The sequence below is a fragment of the Syngnathus scovelli genome, chromosome 13, assembly GCF_024217435.2.
Source record: "Syngnathus scovelli strain Florida chromosome 13, RoL_Ssco_1.2, whole genome shotgun sequence".
NCBI classification, from domain to species: Eukaryota; Metazoa; Chordata; class Actinopteri; order Syngnathiformes; family Syngnathidae; genus Syngnathus; species Syngnathus scovelli.
The window spans coordinates 10,928,947-10,953,749 of record NC_090859.1 but is presented as its reverse complement, the minus strand read 5'-3'; the positions used below and the strand labels follow the sequence as shown (position 1 = coordinate 10,953,749).

General features: G+C 43.5%; 3 protein-coding genes across 7 annotated transcripts; all 3 read left to right on the top strand.

Moving 5' to 3' along the window:
- Positions 1-955: 955 nt before the first annotated feature.
- On the top strand, positions 956-12,294 carry arvcfa (ARVCF delta catenin family member a). Of its 2 annotated transcripts, none has more exons than XM_049738057.2 (15): positions 956-1,170; positions 4,479-4,658; positions 5,534-6,063; positions 6,148-6,623; positions 6,701-6,884; positions 7,000-7,117; positions 7,821-7,992; positions 8,478-8,495; positions 9,122-9,249; positions 9,316-9,466; positions 9,700-9,892; positions 9,957-10,068; positions 10,243-10,327; positions 10,678-10,757; positions 11,409-12,294. In XM_049738057.2, exons 1-15 carry the CDS (start codon positions 1,150-1,152, stop codon positions 11,499-11,501), a joined length of 2,541 nt encoding a protein of 846 aa, XP_049594014.1. In that variant the 5' UTR covers positions 956-1,149; the 3' UTR covers positions 11,502-12,294. The 2 variants fall into 2 exon arrangements, with proteins under 2 accessions (XP_049594014.1, XP_049594013.1); XM_049738056.2 differs by having other exon boundaries at positions 958-1,170; positions 6,145-6,623.
- A 1,418-nt stretch (positions 12,295-13,712) lies between these two features.
- Positions 13,713-16,172, top strand: LOC125979643 (bone morphogenetic protein 10-like). The gene is made up of 2 exons (XM_049738078.2): positions 13,713-14,227; positions 14,896-16,172. Exons 1-2 carry the CDS (start codon positions 13,897-13,899, stop codon positions 15,822-15,824), a joined length of 1,260 nt encoding a protein of 419 aa, XP_049594035.1. The 5' UTR covers positions 13,713-13,896; the 3' UTR covers positions 15,825-16,172.
- Positions 16,173-17,276: 1,104 nt separating this feature from the next.
- smad4a (SMAD family member 4a) lies at positions 17,277-22,526 on the top strand. Of its 4 annotated transcripts, none has more exons than XM_049738076.2 (11): positions 17,278-17,465; positions 18,099-18,421; positions 18,484-18,658; positions 18,767-18,796; positions 18,871-19,077; positions 19,144-19,248; positions 19,569-19,619; positions 19,692-19,875; positions 20,345-20,513; positions 20,590-20,728; positions 20,964-22,526. In XM_049738076.2, exons 2-11 carry the CDS (start codon positions 18,182-18,184, stop codon positions 21,173-21,175), a joined length of 1,512 nt encoding a protein of 503 aa, XP_049594033.1. In that variant the 5' UTR covers positions 17,278-17,465; positions 18,099-18,181; the 3' UTR covers positions 21,176-22,526. The 4 variants fall into 4 exon arrangements, with proteins under 4 accessions (XP_049594031.1, XP_049594033.1, XP_049594032.1 ...); XM_049738077.2 differs by having other exon boundaries at positions 17,279-17,465; positions 18,874-19,077; XM_049738074.2 differs by having other exon boundaries at positions 17,277-17,465; positions 18,871-19,248.
- The last annotated feature ends 2,277 nt before the right edge of the window (positions 22,527-24,803 follow it).

Here is a 24,803-nt window from a genome sequence, read left to right as displayed (position 1 = left end):
GAGAAGAAAAAGCAAAAGAAGCAAAAGACACATTTGTGCATGTTAAAAGGAGTCTGCTTGGCCCTGAATCAAAAAGAACTACAGCAAATATAGAGCTTGACATGTCCTTCATCTTTTTTAAGGATTGTGCAAAACATTTCTTTTCACAAATCGAACAAATTCCAGTGGAAACATTCCACTGCACATATGGAAAACGCTCATTTGTGATCTAGTGTGATCAAATTGACAAAAGTTTTGGTACGCCTTGTCTCTTGATCTAAACAGGCACTTCTTGTATTTTAAGTAACTCCGTATGATGCTTGCAATTTTTCCCAGAGGATAAAGAATATATGCCCTATTGATTATAAAACGCAACTATCAACGCTAACCAATTAGCATGTCAATTGTGCTAGCCTTAAGCTCGTGGGCCATTGTTAAGGCATTGACTCTTAATTCCCAGATAGACAGTGCTTTTGATGTTGGGATTTCAGATAGAAAAAAATTTGAATAAGTGAGTTTGTGAATTGTGGTTGAAGAATATGCGTGGGATGACCGTAGTGCAAGTTGTGTTTCCTCTCCATGGATGCAAGTTGCCATGTTCATCCTCGCTGCCTCGCAACCAAACTAGAGCGGGCATCTCCGGGGCGCCAGCTGCATCTGCTTGCGAACCCTTCGGGAAGCTTGTGTGTTAGTGAGTGTGTAAGTATGTGTAATTGTGTGTGTGAATTTGATTGCTCCTATGTGTGTGTGAGCAGATTGCAGGGGAGGTTATTTTTTTTGCACTCACCCTGAGCCATTCCACACTGTGGATTCAGCACCTTGCTAATAGCGCACGCATTAACTGCAGCTCATATCAAGAAGGGAGGTGGGGGGGGGGGAGGTGGAGGAGGTGGGGTCCCCTAACTCCCACCCCTTCACATTTGTGTTGGACAAAATGTGTGCATGCCTTTGCGTCTGCCTGCAAAGTGTGTGTACTGCTGAGGGAGGGTGTGCAGCAGAGAGGGAGGTTGTGTGTGTGTGTGTGCGTTTGTGTGTGTGTGCACTGGATGATGTTTGAACTGCCTCACATGCTCACAGGCAGGAATTAGGCAGAGGAGCGAAGGAGGAAGAGGAGGAGGAGGAGGCACCTCGTGCATCAATCTGCAAGGGAGAGCGGAAGGAGGTTCCACCATGCCTGCACAAGTCAAGGAGGTACGTACATGTGTGTGTGCGTGTGTGTCCTCCTCTTCCTCCTCTTCCTCTCCTGCAGAGATGGGAGCGTGTATTGTGCCGCTGTCATGCAGGAGGCGTCAATTGCCTGCTGTTCGATGCAGTCTCCTTGTGTTGCATGAGGAGGAGGAGGAGGAGGGGGGCATGATGCTCACATCTTCATCAACTGTGTGTGTGAGTGTGTATGTGTGTGTGCGCAGAGCGCATAAAGAAATACAGGGTGCTGATCTTTAATTGTGTCATGAGATGTTGCCCCAATAGGTAGAGATGGAAAGGAGGAATAAAATAGTGCACACACATGCACTAGATGAGTGTGAGTGTGCTGCCATGATGTATCACATTAAATCTGACCATGCAGCATTTAACTATTTGAGGGCAAGCCAAGCAAAGTGGCAACAATGGCAACTTTTACTGGCTTTTCGCTCATGGGAGGGCAGAAAAAGACGCCATTGTATGTGTGTTGGGGTATGGAGTGGGCTGTGATGCCAGTAAATATCATTTACGTTATGACTTGGAATGCTTAGCATTAAAATGTACTAATATCTCTTTTTTTTTTTTTTTAATTTCTTATTTTATTTATTTTTAATTTTTATTTATTTTTGAAATTTTTAATTAAAGTGCAGTACATTCGATTGTGATTTTTGTATTTACTTTTTAATTAAATTAAAAAAAATCATTTTTATTATTTCCTGTTAATCTTTATTCATTTTCTTCTTTTCTAGTCGATTTGAGTTAAATTACCAACATAATAATTACTGACTGCAAAGGCAATTTTCCACAATTCTTCATTTAATGAATTTCTCATCAAATGCATTGTAGCTTTTTCTAATTAATTTCACGGCATATTAGACGACAGATCCTTTGCTTCCCCACGAGGCGTTCAAGGTCCAATTTTGTTTCCGAATTCCCGCATTGTTACGTTGGAGGCGTGCACGTCGCTCGACGTGAGCGAATCGACGGATGGCGGCGCAAAGAAACAAGTTGTGACATCATCACGCTTGAGTGAAATGAACAATGACACCATGACCGACTGTTCAAGCTAATATGCACGAGTTTTTCTTCAGGATTTATACTGAGTTTGGAGGTTTTATATGTTAGCCGTGCCCTTGGGCTGCATACTAAAAGTTTATCTAATAGACTTGCTGCAGCTGGTTTCAATAAAAATCCTCCGAATTTTCCCTCATCAGCATCAGCAATGGCAGACTAATGCTTATATTTGTGTTGGTTAAAAAATACATGAAGAGGACTTAAAAAAATAATCACGTTAAATCATAATATTGAGCCGGAGGGGAGAAAAAATGTGATTAATTTTTCCAAATTTTTCCCCACTTGTTTTTTCCGAGTTCTCGTCAGGGATTGTCTCGACCCGTTTGGACTTTTTAGTGACGCTGCAGTGGCTTATTTGAATAAGCTTTGACTCAGAGCTGGCCCGGCGTCCCCTCCGGAGTTTGACTCATCAGTCCGAGGGGACAAGAGGGGCCCTTGTCTGACCAGACGTTATCGCCCCTCCAATCCCTCATCATCCCGTCTACAGATGATTTTTTTTTCCCTCCCCCTCATAAAATACCCAATCAAACAACCCTTGGAGGTTTTTTGGGTCTGATGGTTACAAGATACTCCACATTTGGGTTGAGGGGATGAAAGGAAGAAGTGAAAGCTCTTGTGTTCTTTTTTTGTCATGCAGCAGAGTTGGCCACTTTAGAACCGCGAAGCGAGGAAGAGAATGAGAGAGGGAGCGGAATTGGTGGATTGGATTAGCTTTTAGCATTTTAGCCACACGCTTGTGCACTCCATTGCGCCTCTGTGCATATAAATGATGAATTTTACATTCATCTGCTTGTGTCCAGTGGGATTTTGTTTTATTTAATTTTTATGACCACCTCCAATCTGTTTTCTCTGGCAGCAAACCTCACACTGAACAGTCTCATTATAAAGCCAGCCATTTTTTTTTTTTGTCTATAGTTTGTCCTCATTAGGGTTGGCCTTGTGCTGGAGCGTAGGAAAAAATCTGATTTTTTTTTGCTGATTTTTGGCAGTTACCAATTTAAAGTTGGCGCACATGATTTGCTTTCATGGGCCACGATAAATGATGTGGCGGACTGAATCTGGCCCACGTGCCTCATGTTTGACACCGATGCTTTTAGCATTTTCAATTGAGTTTAGGTGACAAAAATGGCAGACTTCCTGGATTGGTCACGAGCCATTCGCAAGACACAAATAAAGCAGTAAAACAGGCTTAAATCCAAAATGGTGGGCCACTGCTCACCTGTGCTGTGCCTGCTTGTATTAAATTTAAATCCATATAAAAACAGAGTCAGTTATTTTCCCCCGCCACAGCTCCATCTGCTGGATGGATAGCACTAAGCCTTAATATAAAATCAATGCAGCATATTTCTTATGGAGCTGTCAGGTGTTATTTCTTTTCACATTTGTCCGGGAAATGATATCTTAGACTCTACGTTTACTACATTTAATCATCCCTCACCGTAATGGTGTCATGGATCATTTGTCTTCGATATTCAATGGATGCAATCAAAAGGCTGTCAAGAGTGAAATGAGTGGAGCAGACAATCAGATAAGGATGAACTCGTTAGTGCTCCAAAGAAGTTTTCCTCCCACATACACAACACGAAAAAAAAAAAAAAGTGACACCTATTTAACATTGATTGACTAGGATTTTCTAAATCCTCATCGGTAGACACAATTAATTAATTGATTAATTTAACTGGACCCATAAAAAACATAATGTGCAAAGACTTTTTTAATTCCATTTTTTTTCCCTCAGGTGCTTCAATTGAAATCGTTTTTAATGGGCCTTCATTTGTGATAAAACACCAAATAAATCATCTAGTTTCTTTAAAAAAAAAAAAAAAAAAAAAAAGCGGGGTTTTTACATTAATTCCCCAAAACAAGGATGAGTCAGTTGAAGTCAAACTGTGCAAACGTTGCTCTATAGTTGGTTGGCTGTTTCTTTTGGAAAAAACCAAAAAAGATATTCTTTTTCTTTTCTCGCAGCCCTGCTAGACGTTTCCTGTCATTTTGAATTGCTATCAAAAGAAATGTGCTCAGTCGAATCACTGTGCAAAGTTTGGCAAAGTGCAACGAAAGGACGCGTTTCTACGCTTTCGGTATGAAAGTTCAGTAATAGCTTGTTATGCCTCTAAAAGGAAGAACACCACTTTCCCAATGTTTATCCGTCCAATTGCAAAATGTGTTTGTGCTGACAGGGAATGTTTCAAATGCTGCTGAGCTGTCATCCCTCATCTGCTCACCCATGTGTGTGTGTTTAGGAGGAGAGCTCAGAGGGGCCTCCTGCATTGTCACCCTCGCAGGTGAAACATGTGGCGGCCGATTTGCCGTCAACCAACAACAACAACAACGACGAAGTGGACACGTCCGTCGCCTCCGCCATGACTTCTACCAACGATAGCTCCACCGAGGCTGACACACCCCTGCAGACCGACGTAGAGGTGAGCCGCCCGCCCGCTCGCTCATGACTGATTGCATTTGAAATCAAAATCAACTTTAATACAATTCACTTCAATTTATTCAGTCCAACCACTTTAACTAAATTGGACTGAACTTAATTCAAGTTCCTTAAACTGGATTAAAGACCACTTTTGTTGACGTCACTTCCTTCCCGGTAATATTTTATGACATATGAGCAAAGTACAATAAAATGACTTTTCATTGAGGCTAATTAAGACCCTTGCTGGTGGCCATAGCAACCAACTGGTGTAAAAGCAAAGCATTCACCCGGCAATCAAAATCTAAAAGCAGACATATTTATCCATTTTCATCGTCTATGGAACATTGGCTGGACCTTGACATTTTCATTAGATTCAAACATAAAGTTATTTTCAATTAAGACGGGGTCATTACTCCTTGGCAGCAGAGAGGGTCTCGTTAATTAACGGGAGCACGCATTAAGCGAGGCAAGATGATGAGATGAGATTGTCGCTATGGGAAATAAGCAGGAGCTCACGGTACAGTTCAAATGTGCCATTGCAAGTTTCCTATGTTGAACTATGTAAATTTCTGGGGTCAAGGGGCATATTGGATTTTTAAAACAGACACATCAGCTAGGCATTTAATTAATGATTAAAAAAAAAAATTAAAGTGTGCATGCAAAATGAACAAGCAAGATAATTCAATTTCATTTTTTAATTAAAAAAAAAAAATTAAAAAGTGAACTCATTAATTATTCATAAATAATAAAATTTCTCAAAAAAGACATTAAAACTCTTGCTAATGAAAATCCGGTGAGCCAGATTATGGAATGGAGTGGGCCTTAAGTGGCTCCCGCTCCACACGTTGCTCACCTGTAACATTTCTGGGTTTGCAGGAGTTGAAGGCTGTGGATCAGGAAGTTGACCAGAAGCCAGAAGAGCTGAACCTTCATCCGTTAGATGCGCCAGTCCGAGTCGAGCATAACCCCCCCGCAGAGGAACCAATTCCTGACGCTGAACCTTCTCACACACCCATCACAACAGCCACTCAGCCGGTTCCTCAGACTACAGATCCTCAGCCTGCCAACCCGGACAACCGGCTTTACTCCCTCCCTGAGGGCTATAGAGCCCCCGGGGGGGATTTACGCGCCGGCTACGGCAGCCTGTCCCGTGGCAGCAGCGCCCTCCGTGGCTACTGGCCAAATAAGAACTTCCAACCTGGGGCGCACTTCACGTTGCCCTTCCTGAGGGACAGCTACGCTCCGGCGGGATTCAGCAGCCCGACGGGCGACGACGGGGATCAGTCGGACAACCCCGTGGACATGAGGAACGACCACCCGGCGGCGACTTACGCCACCTTGGGAGGGATTCACAACTTGAGGCCCATTACCACCATGGAGCTCCTCAGGGAGCCCTCGAGAACCAGGTTTGTCACATCCCCACATATTTATCAATAGGTCCGACTATCAACGTGTTGTTGGATGAATCTATTTTTGTGTTCCTCAAGAAGCGGCTACGACGAAGCCTTCATGGCGCAGCTGGAGGGCAACCTGAACCCTTTCTTCCAGGCCATGTGCCGAGCACAGACCTTGCAATTTCCCCACAAGCGCAGCAGCATGGTGAGCCTGGACAGCATCCGCAGGGACCCCCGTTGGAGGGACCCCAACCTCCACGAGGTCATCTCCATGCTGGGTCACCCCATGGACCCGGTCAAGTCCAACGCCGCCGCTTACCTGCAGCACCTGTGCTACGAGAACGACCGCATCAAACAGGAGGTCCGCCAACTCAACGGGGTGCCCATGTTGGTGGACCTGTTGGACCACCCTAAACCCGAAGTTCACCGCAAGGCCTGTGGAGCGCTGCGGAACATATCTTACGGGAAGGACCACAACAACAAAATGGCCATTAGGAACTGCGACGGCATCCAGGCTTTGGTCCGACTGCTGAGGAAGACGAGCAGCATGGAGGTCAAAGAATTGGTCACAGGTACAATTTTAGTATTGTGAAAAACTAGTAGGTTGAGTCACTCGTATCCACAAGCGTTTTATCTTCTTGGCTTCCAGGTACCTTGTGGAACCTCTCGTCGCACGAACCCCTCAAGATGACGGTCATCAACCACGGCCTGCAAACGCTCAACGAAGAAATCATCATACCCCACTCGGGCTGGAGACGAGAACCTTGCGAGCCGTCAAAGCGACACAGCGCCGAGTGGACCACCGTTTTCAAGAACACGTCGGGATGTCTGCGGTAACCTTGGCTTGCCTGCGAGCGATAAATAATATGCGGCCGTTAAATTTTTGTGATGGATAAGGATTTTCTCGGAGGCGAACGCTTTTGATGAAAGACCATGTCGTCGCCGTAGGAACGTCAGCTCGGACGGAGCCGAGGCCCGACAGCGGCTCAGGGAGTGCAAAGGACTCGTGGATGCACTCCTGCACGCCCTCCACTCGGCTGTGGTCAACAAGGACACGGACAACAAGGTCGGTGGACCAAAAAAAATCACTGCAGATACCAAAAGATTGCTAAAGATTCATGTTGAAATAAATCAGTGCCACCGCGTCCCCCTCTATCTCCCTCGGCGCTTACTTGATGTCAGTATCGGTGGCTGGTATCGGCAGCCTTCATCAGTACCCGATGACATATGGGTTGGCGACGTGTCCATTTTTTTTGTGAACAGCCAGCTGGGTTAGCCTCCAGCTCACCTCTGCTCTAAAGAGAACAAGAAAATGGAGGATAGATGAAGTCGCTGGCAAAATTGACCATTTACTGGATATATCGGGTCACCGTGTGATTCTTACTCCAGTATGGACATTTGCTAGCAAATGATGGAAGTTGATGCCAGAGAATGAAAGAAGGGGCTCGGAAGGGGGGGGCAGGAAGTGTCACATCTCATTGCAGTGATGTTGTTTTGGATGCGAGCTACCAGAGGGGCGGGAGGGGAGGGGGAGCAAATGTTAAAATCCTATTGGCTCAAAGTCAGGAAGCATTACTTTTATGTGTCATTAAAGCATCACACTCCATCAAGTTAATTGAGACTATGCGCCAAGGCTGCCAAGTGCAATGCGCTCCGCAAGCAGGCAAGCGCTATATCGCCATGCTGCAGGAAGGCAAATTAACGAGACATTTCATTGACGACGGTTAACAGAGGACAATTCTTCTTGTCCCTTATCTTCCCCTTTTTAGTCGGTGGAAAACTGCGTGTGCATCCTGCGAAACCTTTCCTACCACGTGCATAAGGAGGTGCCGGGTGTAGAGCGCCTGCAGGAACCTCACGTCACGCAGATTATGAGGTCGGTGGCGCCACACCGGAAGAAGAACAACGAGCCTGACTGCTTTGGAGGGAAAAGACCCAAAGGTTGGTGCAGGACATAACATTGATTGCCATTATTATTCCACGCTTCCGGGAAATTCGTTTGCCAAACTGCAGGGGGGCTCATCTTGCTGTTTCTTCACTTCAGTAATAGCATAGTATGAGGTTTTTATGGTTGGAGTAATATTAATTTGAATAAAAAAAATAAAAATATATATATATATATAATATAATAAAAAGAAGTTGTGTAAAAATATATATATATATATATAATATATATATATTTTTTACACAACTTCTTTTTTTTTTTTTACAGTGTAAAGTCATTTCCTTAATGTGTGCCTGTCCTCTGTCTTGATAGAGGTCAGACAAAATTAGATTACTTAATGATGGGGAAAGTAATGCCGTCATAGATTGTCAATAATAATGTCTTTTAATTAAGGCATATAAGCACTGAGAGTTTCGATCGAATGTTTAGCGTTCGCTCTAATCTCTTAACATTTGTCTTTTCTTTCTTTCACGCTCTTCAGAGGAGTGGTTCAGCCATGGTTAGTACCTGTTTTTTTATATATTTTCCATTTTCTGACATTTTATTTGATCTGTGTGGGAAGCAAAAGAGAATTCCACACCGCATATTTAAATATTATAATCGTCACCTTTGTACAGTAGGTGACTATCAAACACAGACGGTGCCGGCCGGTCGGTCGGCTCGCTTGTTTGCTTTGTATGCATGGCGCTGCGGTGAGCTGCGAGCGGGAACTCGTTGAAATGCAAGACCACGCCTCAGCACCTGCCCCGCTCGAGGACACTTGCATTACTGCAACGGAACGACCCGGCAGCTGAAAGACCACCACTATCCCCCCCCCTCCCCGCCCCGGCCTCGTCAATATACTGCAATTTCCACCCCTTAGTTTATTGTTCAAATATCTTTTGTCGTGTTAAAATGTGTCTGGAATGAGATGAGTGCAGATGTTATCCCACGCTGAGGCCCCGCCAAAGTAAATCAAACATGTTGCACTTGTTTGTTTGGCAAGCAAGCAGAAGCGTCTATTACCAACGGCCATTTGTGAACAGGAATAACCTGATAAAAAAAAGATAATTTTTCTATTGCCTTTGTTCAAGGTGGAAAAAAATTTTTTTTTTACGTAATAAAAAATGCATTTCATCATCACAGGTTTGAAGATGCTGTACCAGCCCGAGGTGGTGAGACTTTACCTGTCTTTACTCGGCTGCAGTCACAATGCCAACACCTTGGAGGCAGCCGCCGGAGCCCTGCAGAACCTCGCCGCCGGCCATTGGACCGTAAGCGCACGCTTGCTTCTCCACATACCAACGAATCCCCTTCGAACTATTCTTTTCTCTTCATAGTGGTCCAGCTACATCCGAGCCACCGTGCGAAAAGAGAAAGGTCTGCCCATCCTGGTGGAGCTGCTGCGCTCCGACGTGGACAAGGTGGTGCGAGCGGTCGCCATCGCGCTCCGTAATCTGGCCATGGATAGACGGAATAAAGATCTCATAGGTAAGTGCCGGGAGGTCTTCTTCCTAGGATTTATGTTCATGAATATATTTATTCATGCCTGCGGCACCGTAGACATAATATTTGTGAGCTTGTTCTTAGTTTGCTAGTTAGCTAGCTTCTATTGAATTGGCTCAATTAAATTATTATGATGAAATTATAATTATTATTAATTATTGAATTAACTATTTTGAGTCTGTGTGCGCTTGAGAATGTTTTTTCATCCCACTGTGTAGGCAGCTACGCCCTGAGGGACCTGGTGGCCAACCTGCCGTGCGGCCAACAGCGACCGGCCAAAAATCTGGAAGGGGACACGGTGGTGTCGCTCCTCAACACCATTCACGAGATCATCACTGACAGCCAGGAGAACGCCAGGGCGCTTATTCACGGACACGCCATCCAGAAACTGGTGGCCATCAGCAGGTCCAGGTGAACCATCCATGAGGGTTTTTCGTTTTAGCCGGGTGATAAATGCTTTTTTTTGTTGATTCAGTCAATCAACACGTGAAACCAGGGCAGCCTCCCATGTGCTTCAGACTATCTGGACCTACAAGGACCTGAGGAACACCCTCAACAAGGCGGGTTGGAATAAAAGCCACTTTAAGGTATTAATGGATCCATAATATTGTTGCGCAATTTTAAACAGTTCACTCTTGAAAGCACTCTGCAAATCACACGCCATTAAAAACTCAATTTTCTGTCATAACTAACGTAAAGTGTTCTTTATTGTAAATACACCAAAAGTGCTTTTTTATGATTTTTTTTTTTTTCTCCCAAAGCCGACAACAACCGCAGTGACGAAAAAAAAAAGTGTGAAGCAAAGCGGCGATGACATCACTTTGCCTCTCATGGACAAATCCCAAGGTCAGCTTTTTCATGAATATCAAATGTTATTTGATAATCTTCGACCAAAGCGAAATGAGCACTGAGAAAGCGGAGTTCAAACAGACCAGATGGGGGGCTGAAGTTATTAGGGAGGCGTGAAAGCAAGGTCACTGATGCACAGACGTGTTAGCACTCGACTGGCTGCTTGCCAGAGTTCAGAAGTGGGAGTAAGTCACATGACATGGTATTAAGGCATTCAAAACAACTTTGGGAATTTATATTAAATTAAACGAAACCTAACAACAACACCAAAATGCCATAAAATGGCTTATTCCGATTTATCGCAACTACTAGTACATTATTCCGATGCACCACATTTTGTTTTTCAGATGTGTTTTCCAGCACTTTAGAGCCAAACGACAGAGTGGAAGATGGAATGGCACCTGTTGTTGAAAGAGACCCTCTTCCGGTAAATAATTTATTGTTTATCATTCCAAATTTCCATGTGCAGTGGTGCCTTGAGATACGAGTGACTCCACTTACGAGTTTTTGTTTTTATACTAGCCATAGCTAGAATGATTTTTTTTTTTTTCAACCAATTAGCAGTCTGCTATCTTAATGCTAACTTCAAATAGCTCAAATCATATATTCTTTATCCTCTACAAAGAATGGAATATTAAAGAATAATATCAGTGGCGCACTGATGAGCAGACAAAAAGCAGCTTGATAATTCACTGCACCATCAAACATTTTTTTATTTATTTTTATTCATTTTAATATGCACTGTGACAAAATTGTTTATTTTTTTAATTCACTTTAATTGTCATAATTATTTTTTTTTAAGTATAATATTTTGGAGTGGTATTAACTCTTTTTAAACTACCCAATTTGGGGGAGAAATTCATTCCAGTGGGGAAAAAAATGATCCTTGGGGAAAAAAAATGATCCTTGTGTTTTGTGCATGGTCACGGAATAAATTAAAATTTGTATCTCAAGGCACCGACGTGTTTTTGCATACTTTGCATACTACTGCTGCTAATGTACTATTGTGTCGCCAAGCCTGTTTGTTTACACCACGTCCAATAACGTTTGCATATCTGTCCCTCCCACCCCCGCGCAGGCGATAAGCGAGAGGAAACACTTCATCCGAGCTGGCAGGCCCGCCGTGGGCCTCATGGATAACAAACCTCCGCCGCTGGACTCGTGGGTGTGAACGCCACAACGCGGCCATTTAACAGTCCGACACCACCGCACGCGGTAGAGACACTCGCTCTCGTGGCCCACATGCACATTTATGCAAATCGAGCCGACGTGTCATACCAACAATTCCAGTACCAGTAGTTTTTTTTTTGTTTTGATGCTAGGAAATGACGTGCCAAATATTTATCTATGAGATGCTTATTTGTTCATAGATGTGATGGGATTCCCATATATAGAAGGACGATCATGTTAAAAAGCATCATGTAAAGTAGTCGGAAATATGCAAATGGCGGTAGATGTAAGACTCCAAAGACAATTTAGTTTCAACACACACGTAAGCACTTCAATGAGATTAAGATGCTAGTTTTTCATTAATTAAAAAAAAAAGTTCTATCTTCTAATGAAATATTATCATCCAGATATTTTGGATCTACTATGAAATATATATTAGAATTACCGCGAGTCTGATTGTCAAGGGTGGTGTTGTATCACTGCCAAAATAGATCAATAGTTTCCATTCTGGTAATAATTACGCAAAATATAAATAATTATGAATTTGAGGTGATTACTCACAAACTAGCCCCCGTCCATCTTTGATTCCTGAGCTAAGATGTGTAAATGTGTAAACAAAAGGACTGTTAATAAGCTAAATGGATGCATTTATATTGTGATATTTATTATATAATAGCCATGTTACAAATATGAGGTCAATCAATGGTCCTATACGTTCAATATAAAATCTGGTTTGTAGCCGCTCGCTCCCTTTTTGCATTGCAATGTTGAATGAAAGTAAACTATGTGCAGAATTTCTCATTTTTATCTGTCTTATCTTTTACACTCTTTGGGCGAGATTTTTTTTTTTCCAAGAGAGACTTTTAATGGCTTTAATTAGAATTAAAAGCAAAGTAACCAATTTGGGTTAGAAGAGCAGGATGTGTTGTTTGTCGAAGCTGCTTATGGTAATTGGCGGTCACTGGGCTGCAACATTTTGAAAATACGAAATAACTTCCTGGTCACAGGTAAAAGGTAAAAATAACTCACAAAAATATTCCTGTAATTTTAAAAATTCTAAGACTGTATTAGACTGTTATTTTTTTTAATACAGTCAAACACCCTCTGTTTATTTCAAACTATCTAAATGATTTAGTCTGTTCTGACATTGGCATAATTAATTGGAAAAATTCCTTTTATTATCCATTTTAATTTCAAAATAGGACATGATTAATCGCGTTCAACAGTGACGGATTACCATGATTAAAACCTTGTATTCCCCCCCCCCCGCTTGCCTGTTTGCAAAACACCTAATTGAGCTCATTGAATTAATTTGTCTTGAATTAAGCTGATGAACTGCAGAAGCCTTCCCGCATCCTCTCAGGGTATTAAAATAGCACAGCAGCAATCTTTATCGTACAATAAATGGTAAGATATTGGAGCTTCGTGTATGTTTGCGGAAATCCCCACCCCCCCGTGCGTTTTTCTTATTTGTCTAAGAATGAGTTATTATTGTTGCTCTTTGGTTCTCCTAAAGCGAAGGCTTATAGGACAAACTAAACCCTCGAGCCATTAATCTCCAAATATGAGGATGATTTATTTGTGACGAGACAAAGGGAAGACTATTGTGAGCGGCAATATTTTCCTTGGGGGAGGCTTAATGACTTTGCTACTAAAGGCATCTACAGTGTGGTGATTCAGCAATGACTCAGCAGCAGATTATGTTGGAATTATCATTGGCGAAGCTCCTCGAGGTACAGATGCAATATTATGGGCTGTATTTTACCATTTTGTTTTACTGATAGCGCATAAAACTTGACAAATCAACATAATTTAATGAGCGCAAATACAAGAGCTGCCTTAAAAAAAAAAAGGTAATAATGTTGTTTTACGATAGAGTTCCATTCCTGTGGCGACAATGTAATCTGAATTTTTCCACAAAATTGGAAAGCGCTATATGTAATTTTTTGCTAACCTATGCTAACGCTAAAAGATGAAGTTTGAAACTTACATATGTTTTACAACATTGCATGCTACAGTTATAAATCTTTGCTAGGTCAGAGGTAAAGTATTAATTAGAGTAAATAACTATTAAAAAATGGCGGTCACATGACCAATTTTTGTATTTAGCATCGGATAGGTTTGCTGGAATGTGCATTCAACATCATTGTCAAAACGAGAAGGTAAGAGTGCCATGCAAGGGGTGGGTTGGGGTGTTTTAGAGGAGGGCCGAGCAGGACCCTGATGACATCTCCAAACATGTCAGCAGCACACATTGGGCAACATAGCCCTGCCCTCAGAACCAAAGCACACCATCGACAAGGGCGAAGCTGTTTTGTCTTGGCCTCGACGCCGACCCCGTTTGAATCCTTCCACTCACATCTTGTCATCTGCTACTTTTTGGATAACCTTACACCATGACCCTCGAGTCTGTGATCCTCTCCTTGAGTGTCTTTCTCGTGACGTTGATCGCCTTGAGCTCGAGCAGTCCCGTCAGGCCGTCCGAAAGTCGTCCCCAGAGGCCTTCTCTACTTGGAGATGAGCGTGACAATGCGCTGCTTGACGCGCACGACTTTCTCAGCCACTTTCTGTCTACCCTGAACCTCACCGGGCAGATGCAAGTGGAACAAAAGCCCCAGGTCTTCCCGAAGGAACCACCAGAATACATGTTGGAACTCTTTGAGCGATTCGCCAATGACCGCACGGCCGTGCCCTCCGCCAGCATTGTTCGCAGTTTCAAGAACGAAGGTACACACACAAAATCGTATAATATTTCGGCTTTTCAGAATGGAGGTTTGTTAAAGTTTTGAAATTTATGGTTGTAAAACTGTTTGATATCAAAGATACAGAAGTCTCATGGGTCCAAAAGGAGCTTCTCTGAGAGTACCAACCCAAAAACCCTAAAAGGTTCCCTGAGTTTAAATCCTGAAAACCAAAATCTGGAATGCAGAATTCAATCTCAGGTCTTCGAGGGTAACATCCCAATTGAAAAATGATTATAGCCCTGAAGATTTGATCTGATTTTCCAGATACTGAGTTTTGTTTTGATGATACTGCCTCTTAAATAAGTCATTGTCGACCTCAAGATTCACTAAACGTATCCTACAAAGCTACTCGCTATCTCTGTCACTTCGAGGTATGTTTACAAAATGTAAGAATCAAGAGTCAAGGGTACAATAGCTTTTCTTTGAGGGTATTTCTATTTATCTTTGTCCCTAAAGCTTTAGTCCGATAAACTTGTTGTTTTGATGGTACCATCCAATAAACGAATCTTTGGCACACTGTACCAATCTGGAAATTTAAATGAAGGTACCCTATTAAGGGTTAGAGTTGAAGTCCCAGTATGTCGAGGGTGTCACCCCAATTACAAGACTTTAAACCCCACGGTATTAAGAGATATTTGTTGATATTTTCAGATTCTTCCCCCTACGGAGTGACAGTTAGGGGCGTAAGGACATTTCCGTTGCTCTTCAACATTTCCGTGCCCCACCACGAGCACATCACCGTAGCCGAGCTTCGCCTTTTCACCCTCGTCCAGAGAGCCCAAAGACCCTTTGACTGCAAGGTGACCATTTACAAGGTGCACAATGGCGTAGTTTGGACCAAGGAAGTCGGGAAAGAGGTGAGAAGGCGGGGTCAAGAGGAGGAGTCCAGAGACTTGGAGGAACTGGTGACGAAGCACATCCACGCCAAAGATAAGAGCTGGGTGTCCTTGGACCTGACTCATGCCGTTGCAGTCTGGCAGAAGTACGGCGTCGCGATGCATAAACTGGAGGTCCACGTCGCCATCTTGGGGCCTGAAGACCCGGAGGCGGTTATGTGGGATGAGGTCTTTGTCGACATCCAGCGAAACGTGGACGGAAAACACAACGCGGTGATGATCGTTTTCTCGGACGAGCCCAAAAAACACGATAATTCCCGTCCCGAGAACACAGAGCAGAATCCGCTCTGGCCGTTTGTCAACCGTGACCAGGACGAAGTGAAGCTTCTCTACAAAACCCCCGCTCGCATCCGCCGTGGTGTCAAGGGCGAAACCTGCAGGAGAACGCCGCTGTTTGTGGATTTTAAAGACATCAGCTGGGACTCATGGATCATCCAGCCGGTAGGCTACGAGGCCTACATGTGCAACGGAGTCTGCAGCCCGCCCATGACCTCCGAGGTCTCACCCACCAAACATGCCATTGTGCAGACACTGCTCAGCGTGAAGAGTCCGGAGAGGGCATCGCGTGCCTGCTGTGTACCCACTAAGCTGGAGCCCATATCGCTCCTTTATTACGATAACGGGGTGATCACCTTCAACCACAAGTATGAGGGCATGGTCGTGGCAGAGTGTGGCTGTCGATAGTGACGCACACGCATACACACACACTCAATCAGAGATAGAGACTGTGCACCGATGGAGTCCAACATATCCCTTGTTGTATCCACACATAGTCACACTTTAACAATCGAAATTGTATAAATGAAAATCTCCAGTTGTTATTTTTTAATGTCATTTTATGTAACTAATTTCATGGAATTGATTTGAAAATTATTTATTTTTTGTCAGGACAAAACCTCCTATGTCCACATTTTCTCCACATGTGAGATTCCAGGAAAGCAATGTTAGCAATAATTCAGTAATGCTTTAGTTGTCCTTCATCCGTCGATCATACCTGTGCAATTATATGGAAAATAAACAGATTTGATCGGATTTATCTATTGATTACCGCTTGCCTGACAAGCTTAATCCCACTCATCCCCTTGCATCACATGCCTGGCGGGCCTCTCTGCCCATTGCCATGCCTCAGCGATAACGAGGTGTCAGAGCCTGGAGTCTTGTGGGCCGTCACTCAGGCCGGCACGCCGCTCCAAGTGGCAACGTTTGTGAGAGGGTGGTGTCAGATTCCTGGTCCCCATCGCCAGCGTTCTTTCGGCGACCCCCCGCCGTCAGGTTGACCTCGAAGCCCTCACGCTTACTTTTTCGGACTCGGCCCCGCACGGAACCTTATCGAGGTTCCCGGCATCCGAATGAATGGAAAAAAAAAAGTGGCACATCATCACTTCACTGGGGCCGTTAACAGTCGGAAGTAGATAACAACGATGGAGGAATATCTCGGTGGAAACAATCCGAGGATCAGCGCTCTGCTTCTAGTAGGCCAAGTGGATGTCAACTAGATTTGATTTCAGTCCGAGACACATTCAAAGTAATCCTGATGTGTTTTCCTTTTAAATTTAAAAAATTTAAATTCCAAGACTCGGACTGAATCGCACCTTGTATAGTTTGCATGGTCCTCCTCTCCCAATCCAAAAACATTAATTGAAGACACAAAATTCTCCAGAGATGTGAATGTTTTTTATTCTTGAAAAATATGTCTATGTTCTTATTTTTTTGGCAAGTCCTTTGTGTTCATTTAAGCAGTCCCACATTTCACGTAAGTAAATAGGGACGAGATCATGTTTTTTTTAAAATTCAGAATTTATTTCATCGTTGTGGAATATTTACTTGGTTGTGTGTGGTGAACTTTTTCCAATGTTAAATAATATAAAGTTTGATACGGATTGATAGATGGACATTTATTTCCCCAGAAGAAGCACTTATTTTCATATTATCTGTAAAGAAAAATAATATTTTTTTTCTAGAATATCAGCATATCAGGACAAATAAAGCACATCTCAAGCAGAATAAAATATTTCAGTATTTTTTTTATAAGCAAATGTAGATATGATTTTTCTTGGTGGATACTATAAACAAGACAAAAAAAAAAGTAGTGTATATTTATTTTTTGTTTGATTTTGACGCCAGCGAGCGCATTGATGACGCCTGTGGGGCGGGGAGGAGTTTGTTTATTTTTGTGGCGACTACCTAGCTAGCTGTACCACAAACGTGCTACTTCTCGTATGGCTCGCCATTTACACTCTGGACTATTGTTAAAAAACATTCTTAGCACACTCGAAACAACCGACCCTCAGTAACCACCATTCCAAGGACCGTCCACCAAGAAAGGTTAGTGAGCTCGAAGTTGCTTTAGCCTAGCATTTAGGCTAGCAAGCTGTGTACCTTGCGACACTCCTATCATAATTTCAAAAACTACCTGTTTATTCGCTTATTTTGAAACGGAGCTATGTTTATTGACGCTAGGTTTGTAAGTAGATGATTCGGTATTTATTCGGCGTGGGTTTTATTGTACAACGTTAGCGTTGTTAATGTCAAGAAGGACTTTTAAGCAAACGATGGGATAACTTTGGAAGCTTCACGCTACCCCGGAGCTTAATTCTTATGATGACTGCGTGGAAGGAGCTAATTTAAAACATTATTTCTTGATTAAAAACAACATTTGCAGTTTTTCCGCTGATAAGTGTTGGTATTTGTGCAAGGGTCGCTCTCCAGGTGTGCAGGACGACTAATTTGTTTGCATATGTCCATTTTAACTCGTGCAGTCAGATTCATGCTTAAAATTTGTTAGTTGGCAAGTTTGCGAATGCTGAAATGTGAATTTGTGGGCCTTTGTGGTATTTGCAATCTTAAATCAAGTTTATGCACTAACTGAAGAGTATTTAATAGGATTGTAGAGACTCTGTGTTCTTTCACATCCATTGTATGACAGAATTACATCTGAATAATTCACTCGTGTCTCAGCTTTCCAGACCTGCTTTGTATCGACTGCAACGGCTCAGAGAGTGCGAGCGAGCCTCCCCGAAGGCTGAAATCTAAGGAGCAGGATGTCCATCGCCAACACCCCCACGAGCAATGACGCCTGCCTCAGCATCGTGCACAGCCTGATGTGCCACAGACAAGGTGGGGAGAGCGAGAGCTTCGCCAAACGGGCCATCGAGAGCCTGGTCAAGAAGCTGAAGGAGAAGAAAGACGAGCTGGACTCCCTCATCACGGCCATCACGACCAACGGAGCGCATCCCAGCAAATGTGTGACCATACAGCGCACATTGGACGGCCGCCTACAGGTCAGTATTGTATTGAATATTCCTATGGCCTTGAATAAATCATAACACAGATGTTGTTTTAGGTTGCTGGACGTAAAGGTTTCCCTCACGTGGTGTATGCACGATTGTGGCGGTGGCCCGATCTGCACAAAAACGAGTTAAAACATGTCAAATACTGCCAGTATGCCTTTGACCTCAAATGTGACAACGTTTGCGTCAATCCGTACCACTACGAGAGAGTGGTCTCGCCAGGCATCGGTAAGTTCACACACCAACCCCCCCCAAAAAAGTCCATCCAAGTAATTGCTAATTCCATTAGCTTTTTGATTAAACATGGAGTCATGTCTTTTTTCTATTTCTCTGCAGACTTATCAGGACTGACGCTTTCAAGCACAGGTGAGTTGTTCGACGTGTTTGTACTTGTTACATCGCTGTCGTCAATCTTCAGCGCGCTTGTTGTTCATGCTCAGCAGGTCCACTCATGGTAAAAGACGAGTACGACTACGACAATCAGCAATCTCACCCCAGTGCCGACAGCCACCTGCAGACGATCCAGCATCCTCCGTCCAGGCCGGGGCCGCCAGACGCCTTCGGTAGCCCCACCCTCCTCCCGCCAACAGAGGGCAGCAGCTCGGCTGCAACATCCGCATTTTCCGCCATTGGCGCGGGACCCTCAAGTAAGGCTTTCAGGGTTTCAACAGGTGGGATTGTCTCCAGTGAGTTTGACAGGTTCTTTCGTTTAGATTCCACCGCCAACTGGAATCGAAACAGCAGCTTCACGTCTGCGGTGCCGCATCAAAATGGCCACCTACAGCACCATACGCCCATGCCTCACACAGGACATTACTGTACGTCTTTTCCCTATTTTTGCTCTTTATTTTGCTCAGGATATTTTAAAGTAGACCCGCTGTGCGAAAAGTGACACTTGGCTCGAAAGCAGAGCTGCAGTTTTAACTCTGCCTTGGTTGTCATGGTAACAAAAGCCCTAACTGAGCGAGTCGATGAAGAGTGCAAGAAGTGGAATAGAAAGGAATGTAGCAGAACTTTTATTAAGGCACAAGGGAAAAAGAAAATCACGGCTTCTTTGAAAAATGTAGATCAATTAGTCAAATCAGAACATTAATTATCATAAATTATTTCACTGTTTCCCTTTCTGTGATATCCACAGGGCCTGTTAGCAACGAAATAGCATTCCAACCACCAATATCCAATCACCCTGGTGAGTTTTCTCGTCAATCATAATACTTGAGATGTCATGGACAAATTTTAACCGCTCGCCGCTTTGTCGCAGCTCCAGAATACTGGTGCTCCATCGCGTACTTTGAGATGGACGTCCAGGTCGGCGAGACGTTCAAGGTGCCCTCCACGTGCCCGATAGTGACGGTGGACGGTTACGTGGACCCCTCGGGAGGCGACCGCTTCTGCCTGGGCCAGCTCAGCAACGTCCACAGAACGGAAAACATTGAGAGAGCCAGGTTCTTGACCACATCCAGTTTTAATGGTTGACAAAATTGGGCATTTTCAAACAAAAGGTCTTTGTCAGCCTTCTCATATAGTTTTTCTGACTCGGTCCAACACTTTGCCTGACCTTATTGAGGCTCCTGGCAACTGTACAAATAATACATGGCACATTATCACCTAACTGGTGCTGTTAACAGCTGGAAGTAGATAACAGCAAGGGTGAAATTTAACTCCTCTCAGTAGGCTAAGTGTGTCAGGTGGATGTCAACTTTGATCTTTGTCATGCCAATACACATTCTGTTTTTCTTCTCAAAAGTGCTGCTTTATTGTATGTTGCATTAGATGAGAAGTTGGCTTACCTCCTCCTATCTTTGAAAAAAAAAAAATGTGTGAGCAGCCACTCTGGAGACCCAATTATATATGTACACAAGCGATTAAAAAGTCAATATTGCATAATTACGCCTTTTTTGCTTTGCCTCTCAGGCTTCATATCGGCAAAGGCGTTCAGCTGGAATGCAAAGGCGAAGGAGATGTGTGGGTACGCTGCTTGAGCGACCACGCAGTGTTTGTGCAGAGCTACTACCTGGACCGAGAGGCGGGGCGTGCCCCCGGGGATGCCGTCCACAAGATCTACCCCAGCGCTTACATCAAGGTGAGACGAGAACCTCGCGCCATCCTCGTGAGCCGCTCAAGTTCTCACTCAACCCGCTGGTGTTTGTCTCCACCAGGTGTTTGACCTGCGTCAGTGCCATAGGCAGATGCAGCAGCAGGCGGCCACTGCCCAAGCGGCGGCGGCGGCCCAGGCAGCAGCCGTGGCTGGAAATATACCCGGCCCGGGTTCCGTGGGCGGAATCGCTCCCGCAATCAGTGAGTGTATTTCTCCTGAACTGTTTCAAGCATAGTTGAAATTTCCATTCGCATAAATTGCTACTAGGTGTCCCTCAAGGCTCTTTGCCTGGTTCCCTTCTGTTTACCATACAATACTAGACATTGTAAAATTTCCCCGTCATAGATATTAGGCCTGTCACAATTTTTTTTTGTAATTGCGATTACTCGGGGAATCCACCCAACCCAAATAGTTATCACCATTTATTTCCCGCAGGTTTGTCAGCGGCGGCGGGCATCGGCGTGGACGACTTGCGCCGGCTGTGCATCCTGCGGATGAGCTTTGTCAAGGGCTGGGGGCCCGACTACCCGCGGCAAAGCATCAAGGAGACACCCTGCTGGATCGAGATTCACCTCCACCGTGCTCTGCAGCTGCTGGACGAGGTACTGCACACCATGCCCATCGCGGACCCACAGCCTCTTGACTAATGTCGTGGTTGCAAGATCAGGAGGCTGTGGCGCCGCCGGGTCGGGCGGTCGGAGTAGAAACCAGGACACGCGTAGTCGCCAGTTTAGTCCAGTGGCATCTTGAGCGCCATGGTACACTGGAGACACGCCACTGTGCGTACTGATAATACAAGTCAGGATTTTTAATCCAGCGCTCAGAAATGAATGGAAGAAAGCATTCACTGTGATACCACCAGTGTGTGTGCCCATCTCAACTAATTAGAAGATGGTGCAATTTAGTCAAGTCGTTGAGTTCAAACTGGCATCACGTGACAGGACGAATTTTGTTGTCTCTGAATGCTACAGTGTTACACTCCTTTGCTTGCCACTCTTCTGTTTTTGCTCCCGAACCTTTCTTTGTATATAAATCAAAATATTGTCAATCTCTACGCTATAATATTACAGCCAGTAACGTCATAAAAAAGCAGCAAAATATTTATATGGAAAAACACTAGGCCTTAAGTACCGGACAATTAAGTGTTACACAGAAAGTATGATGGTGAGCGTTGACTCGCTCTACTTGTTTCTTGCTACTTGCAATTATAAAATCCGTGCCGTGTCGCCAACCCAAAGAGAATTGTGAGAGGAAGTACAAGCCATAAGCCAAACACAATCATTTCAGTGTTACGCCGAGTGTGGATTTTTATTGCGGATGCAGAACTGACAGCTATTGCAGTATTTTCTACTCCATTTTGCTATATTCGCAAACCACTGTACCGCAGGGCAAAAAAAAGTGCTACTTCCGGCGTCTACTTTGCATCACCAATACAACATGAATCTGAATGATATTAGTGTTAATATGTATGAAAATTGTTGAATAAAATTTATGGGCTGACAGCATCGTGTTAAGGTGAAGTTTGTACACACAGGAGACGTGCTTTGGACAAGAAAACATTTATTACCGCCAAGACAAAGTCACAAAATTGAAGGAGGGGCGGAGGGGGGTCGGAAACAACACTAAGCTAGCCTGAGCTGAGATCTGAAATATTCAGAAAAAACAAACTACATGTGTCTTTTTAATAATTTTCTATATTCAGCAATACGACACACTAAAACAATGTCTTTGTAAATACAAAAAGTCCCCCGGTCGGCCTTGTTTCAAAATACAACAATACAAATCATCCTACGTTCTTGCCAAGTTGAAAAGATATATGAAGAAAAAACAGCACACAGAGAAAGAAAGACATGGAAATTGTGTGGATAATATTATATTAGATATTATACATGATCAAAAGAAGGACCCCCCCCCAAAAAAAAAAAAAATCGATCAACCAGGACAAATAAATATACCTTCACTTGGGGTTATTTACATTTTTCTTTTCAATCTTGGCTGGATTGAGGGAAAAAAACAACAGGAAAATTCTCTTGCCATAAAATGCTTGTGCTTGCATTTGAGCGTGCTACAGATGAACGCACTAAGATGGCACTTGAAAACAACCAAATACAAATCACAGCAATCAAAATAAGAGCAACAGAAATTACCATCATGAGGAATAATCAAACAAAGGTTTTACTTACAGCAACTTTCTTGATAGTTCTGTACAATTAATTCAAAAGAAGCTTCATCTATCACACTCATGAACTACTTATGAATAATAAATAATAATCCCATGCCGTGGTCAAAACAAAATGTCTCTCAAGGGCGTCCGTCGGGCTTGGGGCGGGGCCGAGTTAAAGGCACTGGAGTCTTGCTGAGGGTCAAGTGAAGCTGCCTGTTCTCTCTCTTTTTTTTTTTTTTTTTTATTCTTTTTTCTTTTTTAAGAAAGAGTTTACGTGTGTTCTGCTTGGGAATATTTAGCTCCAACAAAAACATTTTTAAACGCAACACAAAAACATACAAAAATTGTGTTGGCAGCTTTAGCGTAAAAAAAAAAAAAAAAAATCACTGTCTGGCACTAAATATTAAGAAAAAATAATAATTTCTAGCAGCACAGACCAGAAAGCACTTGATGCTCCTAAAGCACAACTATACGATTTGAAGAAAGCAAAGCCTTTTTTTTTTTCTCCTCATGTCAGGCACAAATACAAATTTACCATCGACGTGTTGTGGATTTATACAACAGACACCCCCCCCCCCCCCAAACCTTTTGCGTACAGCCTTATCCTTCGCAAATCTCCCCTTTCAACCAATTACAGCAGTTTTCAACAAAAACAAATCAACAAAAGTCATCACGCCGAGACTTTCTATACAGTAGTTTTGCACTTTTGTGGGCGTATCGTTCCCTAACTATACCGCGGTCAAATGTAATAAATATCAATAAATAAACATGAATACAAAGAAGTGGTCCAAACCAAAATAAAGAGGCTTAATCTCAGTAATGTCCACAACATACGCCGCTTTTAACAGTTCAAGTATAGATGGTACAGTCCACGTGCCTTTTTTTTTTTTTCCCTTTTCAGTCCACTTCACACAGCTACGTCCACAATCAGAAAGCAACACGTATATGTAGTGTAGAAGTATTTATATATTTATATATAGACTATACATTTGGATCTATATTATTTATATATCTCTTTGAATATCAGAAAATATCTACTTTTGGTCCGTAGTGTACAAAGATGAAGTGGGAGGGGTTTGGGTGTTTGTTGGGCGTAAAAACGGAAATGAAAATGTGCGAGAAAAGCAAAAAGCAGGTTTTTCCTCTCTGTGCGGTACAGTAGGCCATTTTTTTTTTTTTTTTGAGCGTGTGCAATAAGGTTTGGACAGACAGTGCTGCAGGTGTGAAAGGAGTGAAGGGGGCTGGCACCACTGGCTTGAGGTAGGGTGACTGATGGATGTGTTCCAACAACACGCAGGTCAAAAAAAAAAACAGAACAAGGCAGAGTGGGAGTGAGAAATAAAAGCACAAGCAGTTGTGAGGACAAGCGGAGAGGTGGTGAATGCCGATAGAGCGCAGCGGGAGGTTGAGGTGTCCAAATGAATGGAATCATTTTAAATTGTCCAAATCCTTGTGATATACCCCAAAAAATAGCAGGAACAGGAGCGAGGGAGGGAGGGCAGGAGCAGGCCTGGCAAACTGAGCCGGAATAGGAGCGAAAGGCTAAACAGTATGATGCGATTCAGAGAATTAAAAAGCTTAGCCGCGCTAATCCGGACCAAAGCAAAAGTGGCGGCATCCCCTCAGTCAATACGGCCCAAATCCAAAAGACTTCTCTGTGGCCAAACTAAAATGTAGGGGAATAAAAATAAAAGCGGGTGGCTGGATGGTGTGTGTGTGCACTCGAAGAAGAGCTGCATGTTAGGATAAGGCACTGTGATAAAGCCGAGGTACATTAAATCCCTGACATTCCTTCTGCTCTGTGACATGGCACAACGATTGGCGCTCCCTCAGTTACCTCTTGTTTACATTTTTTTTTGGTCCTTTTTGCGAGAGATTTGATTGAGACAGAAAACTGCTAAAAAGAGGAACGGACGGGGGTCAGGGTGCAGGGGGGGGTTATGTGTCCAAAAGGCTGATTTCATGATTACATGGACAAAGGCAAACGTTACGTTCCGAGTGCATAATAGTTTAGCGGTAAGGATGTTGGGGTTTGTACAACCAGGTCGGCCTAATGGTATCGCTTCTATTTACAGGAGTAGCAGCAGCGCACATATTCCTCGTGGAGGGGG

Coding starts and splice junctions, on each gene's coding strand:
- arvcfa (XM_049738056.2), top strand. CDS start 1,150: ATGCCTGCACAAGTCAAGGAG. Junction 1,171..4,478: donor TGCCTGCACAAGTCAAGGAG/GTACGTACATGT, acceptor GTGTGTGTTTAG/GAGGAGAGCTCAGAGGGGCC. Junction 6,624..6,700: donor GGTCAAAGAATTGGTCACAG/GTACAATTTTAG, acceptor CTTGGCTTCCAG/GTACCTTGTGGAACCTCTCG.
- LOC125979643 (XM_049738078.2), top strand. CDS start 13,897: ATGACCCTCGAGTCTGTGATCCTCTCCTTGAGTGTCTTTCTCGTGACG. Junction 14,228..14,895: donor TCGCAGTTTCAAGAACGAAG/GTACACACACAA, acceptor TGATATTTTCAG/ATTCTTCCCCCTACGGAGTG.
- smad4a (XM_049738074.2), top strand. CDS start 18,182: ATGTCCATCGCCAACACCCCCACGAGCAATGACGCCTGCCTCAGCATC. Junction 18,659..18,766: donor AGTGGTCTCGCCAGGCATCG/GTAAGTTCACAC, acceptor ATTTCTCTGCAG/ACTTATCAGGACTGACGCTT. Junction 20,729..20,963: donor CGGAATCGCTCCCGCAATCA/GTGAGTGTATTT, acceptor TATTTCCCGCAG/GTTTGTCAGCGGCGGCGGGC.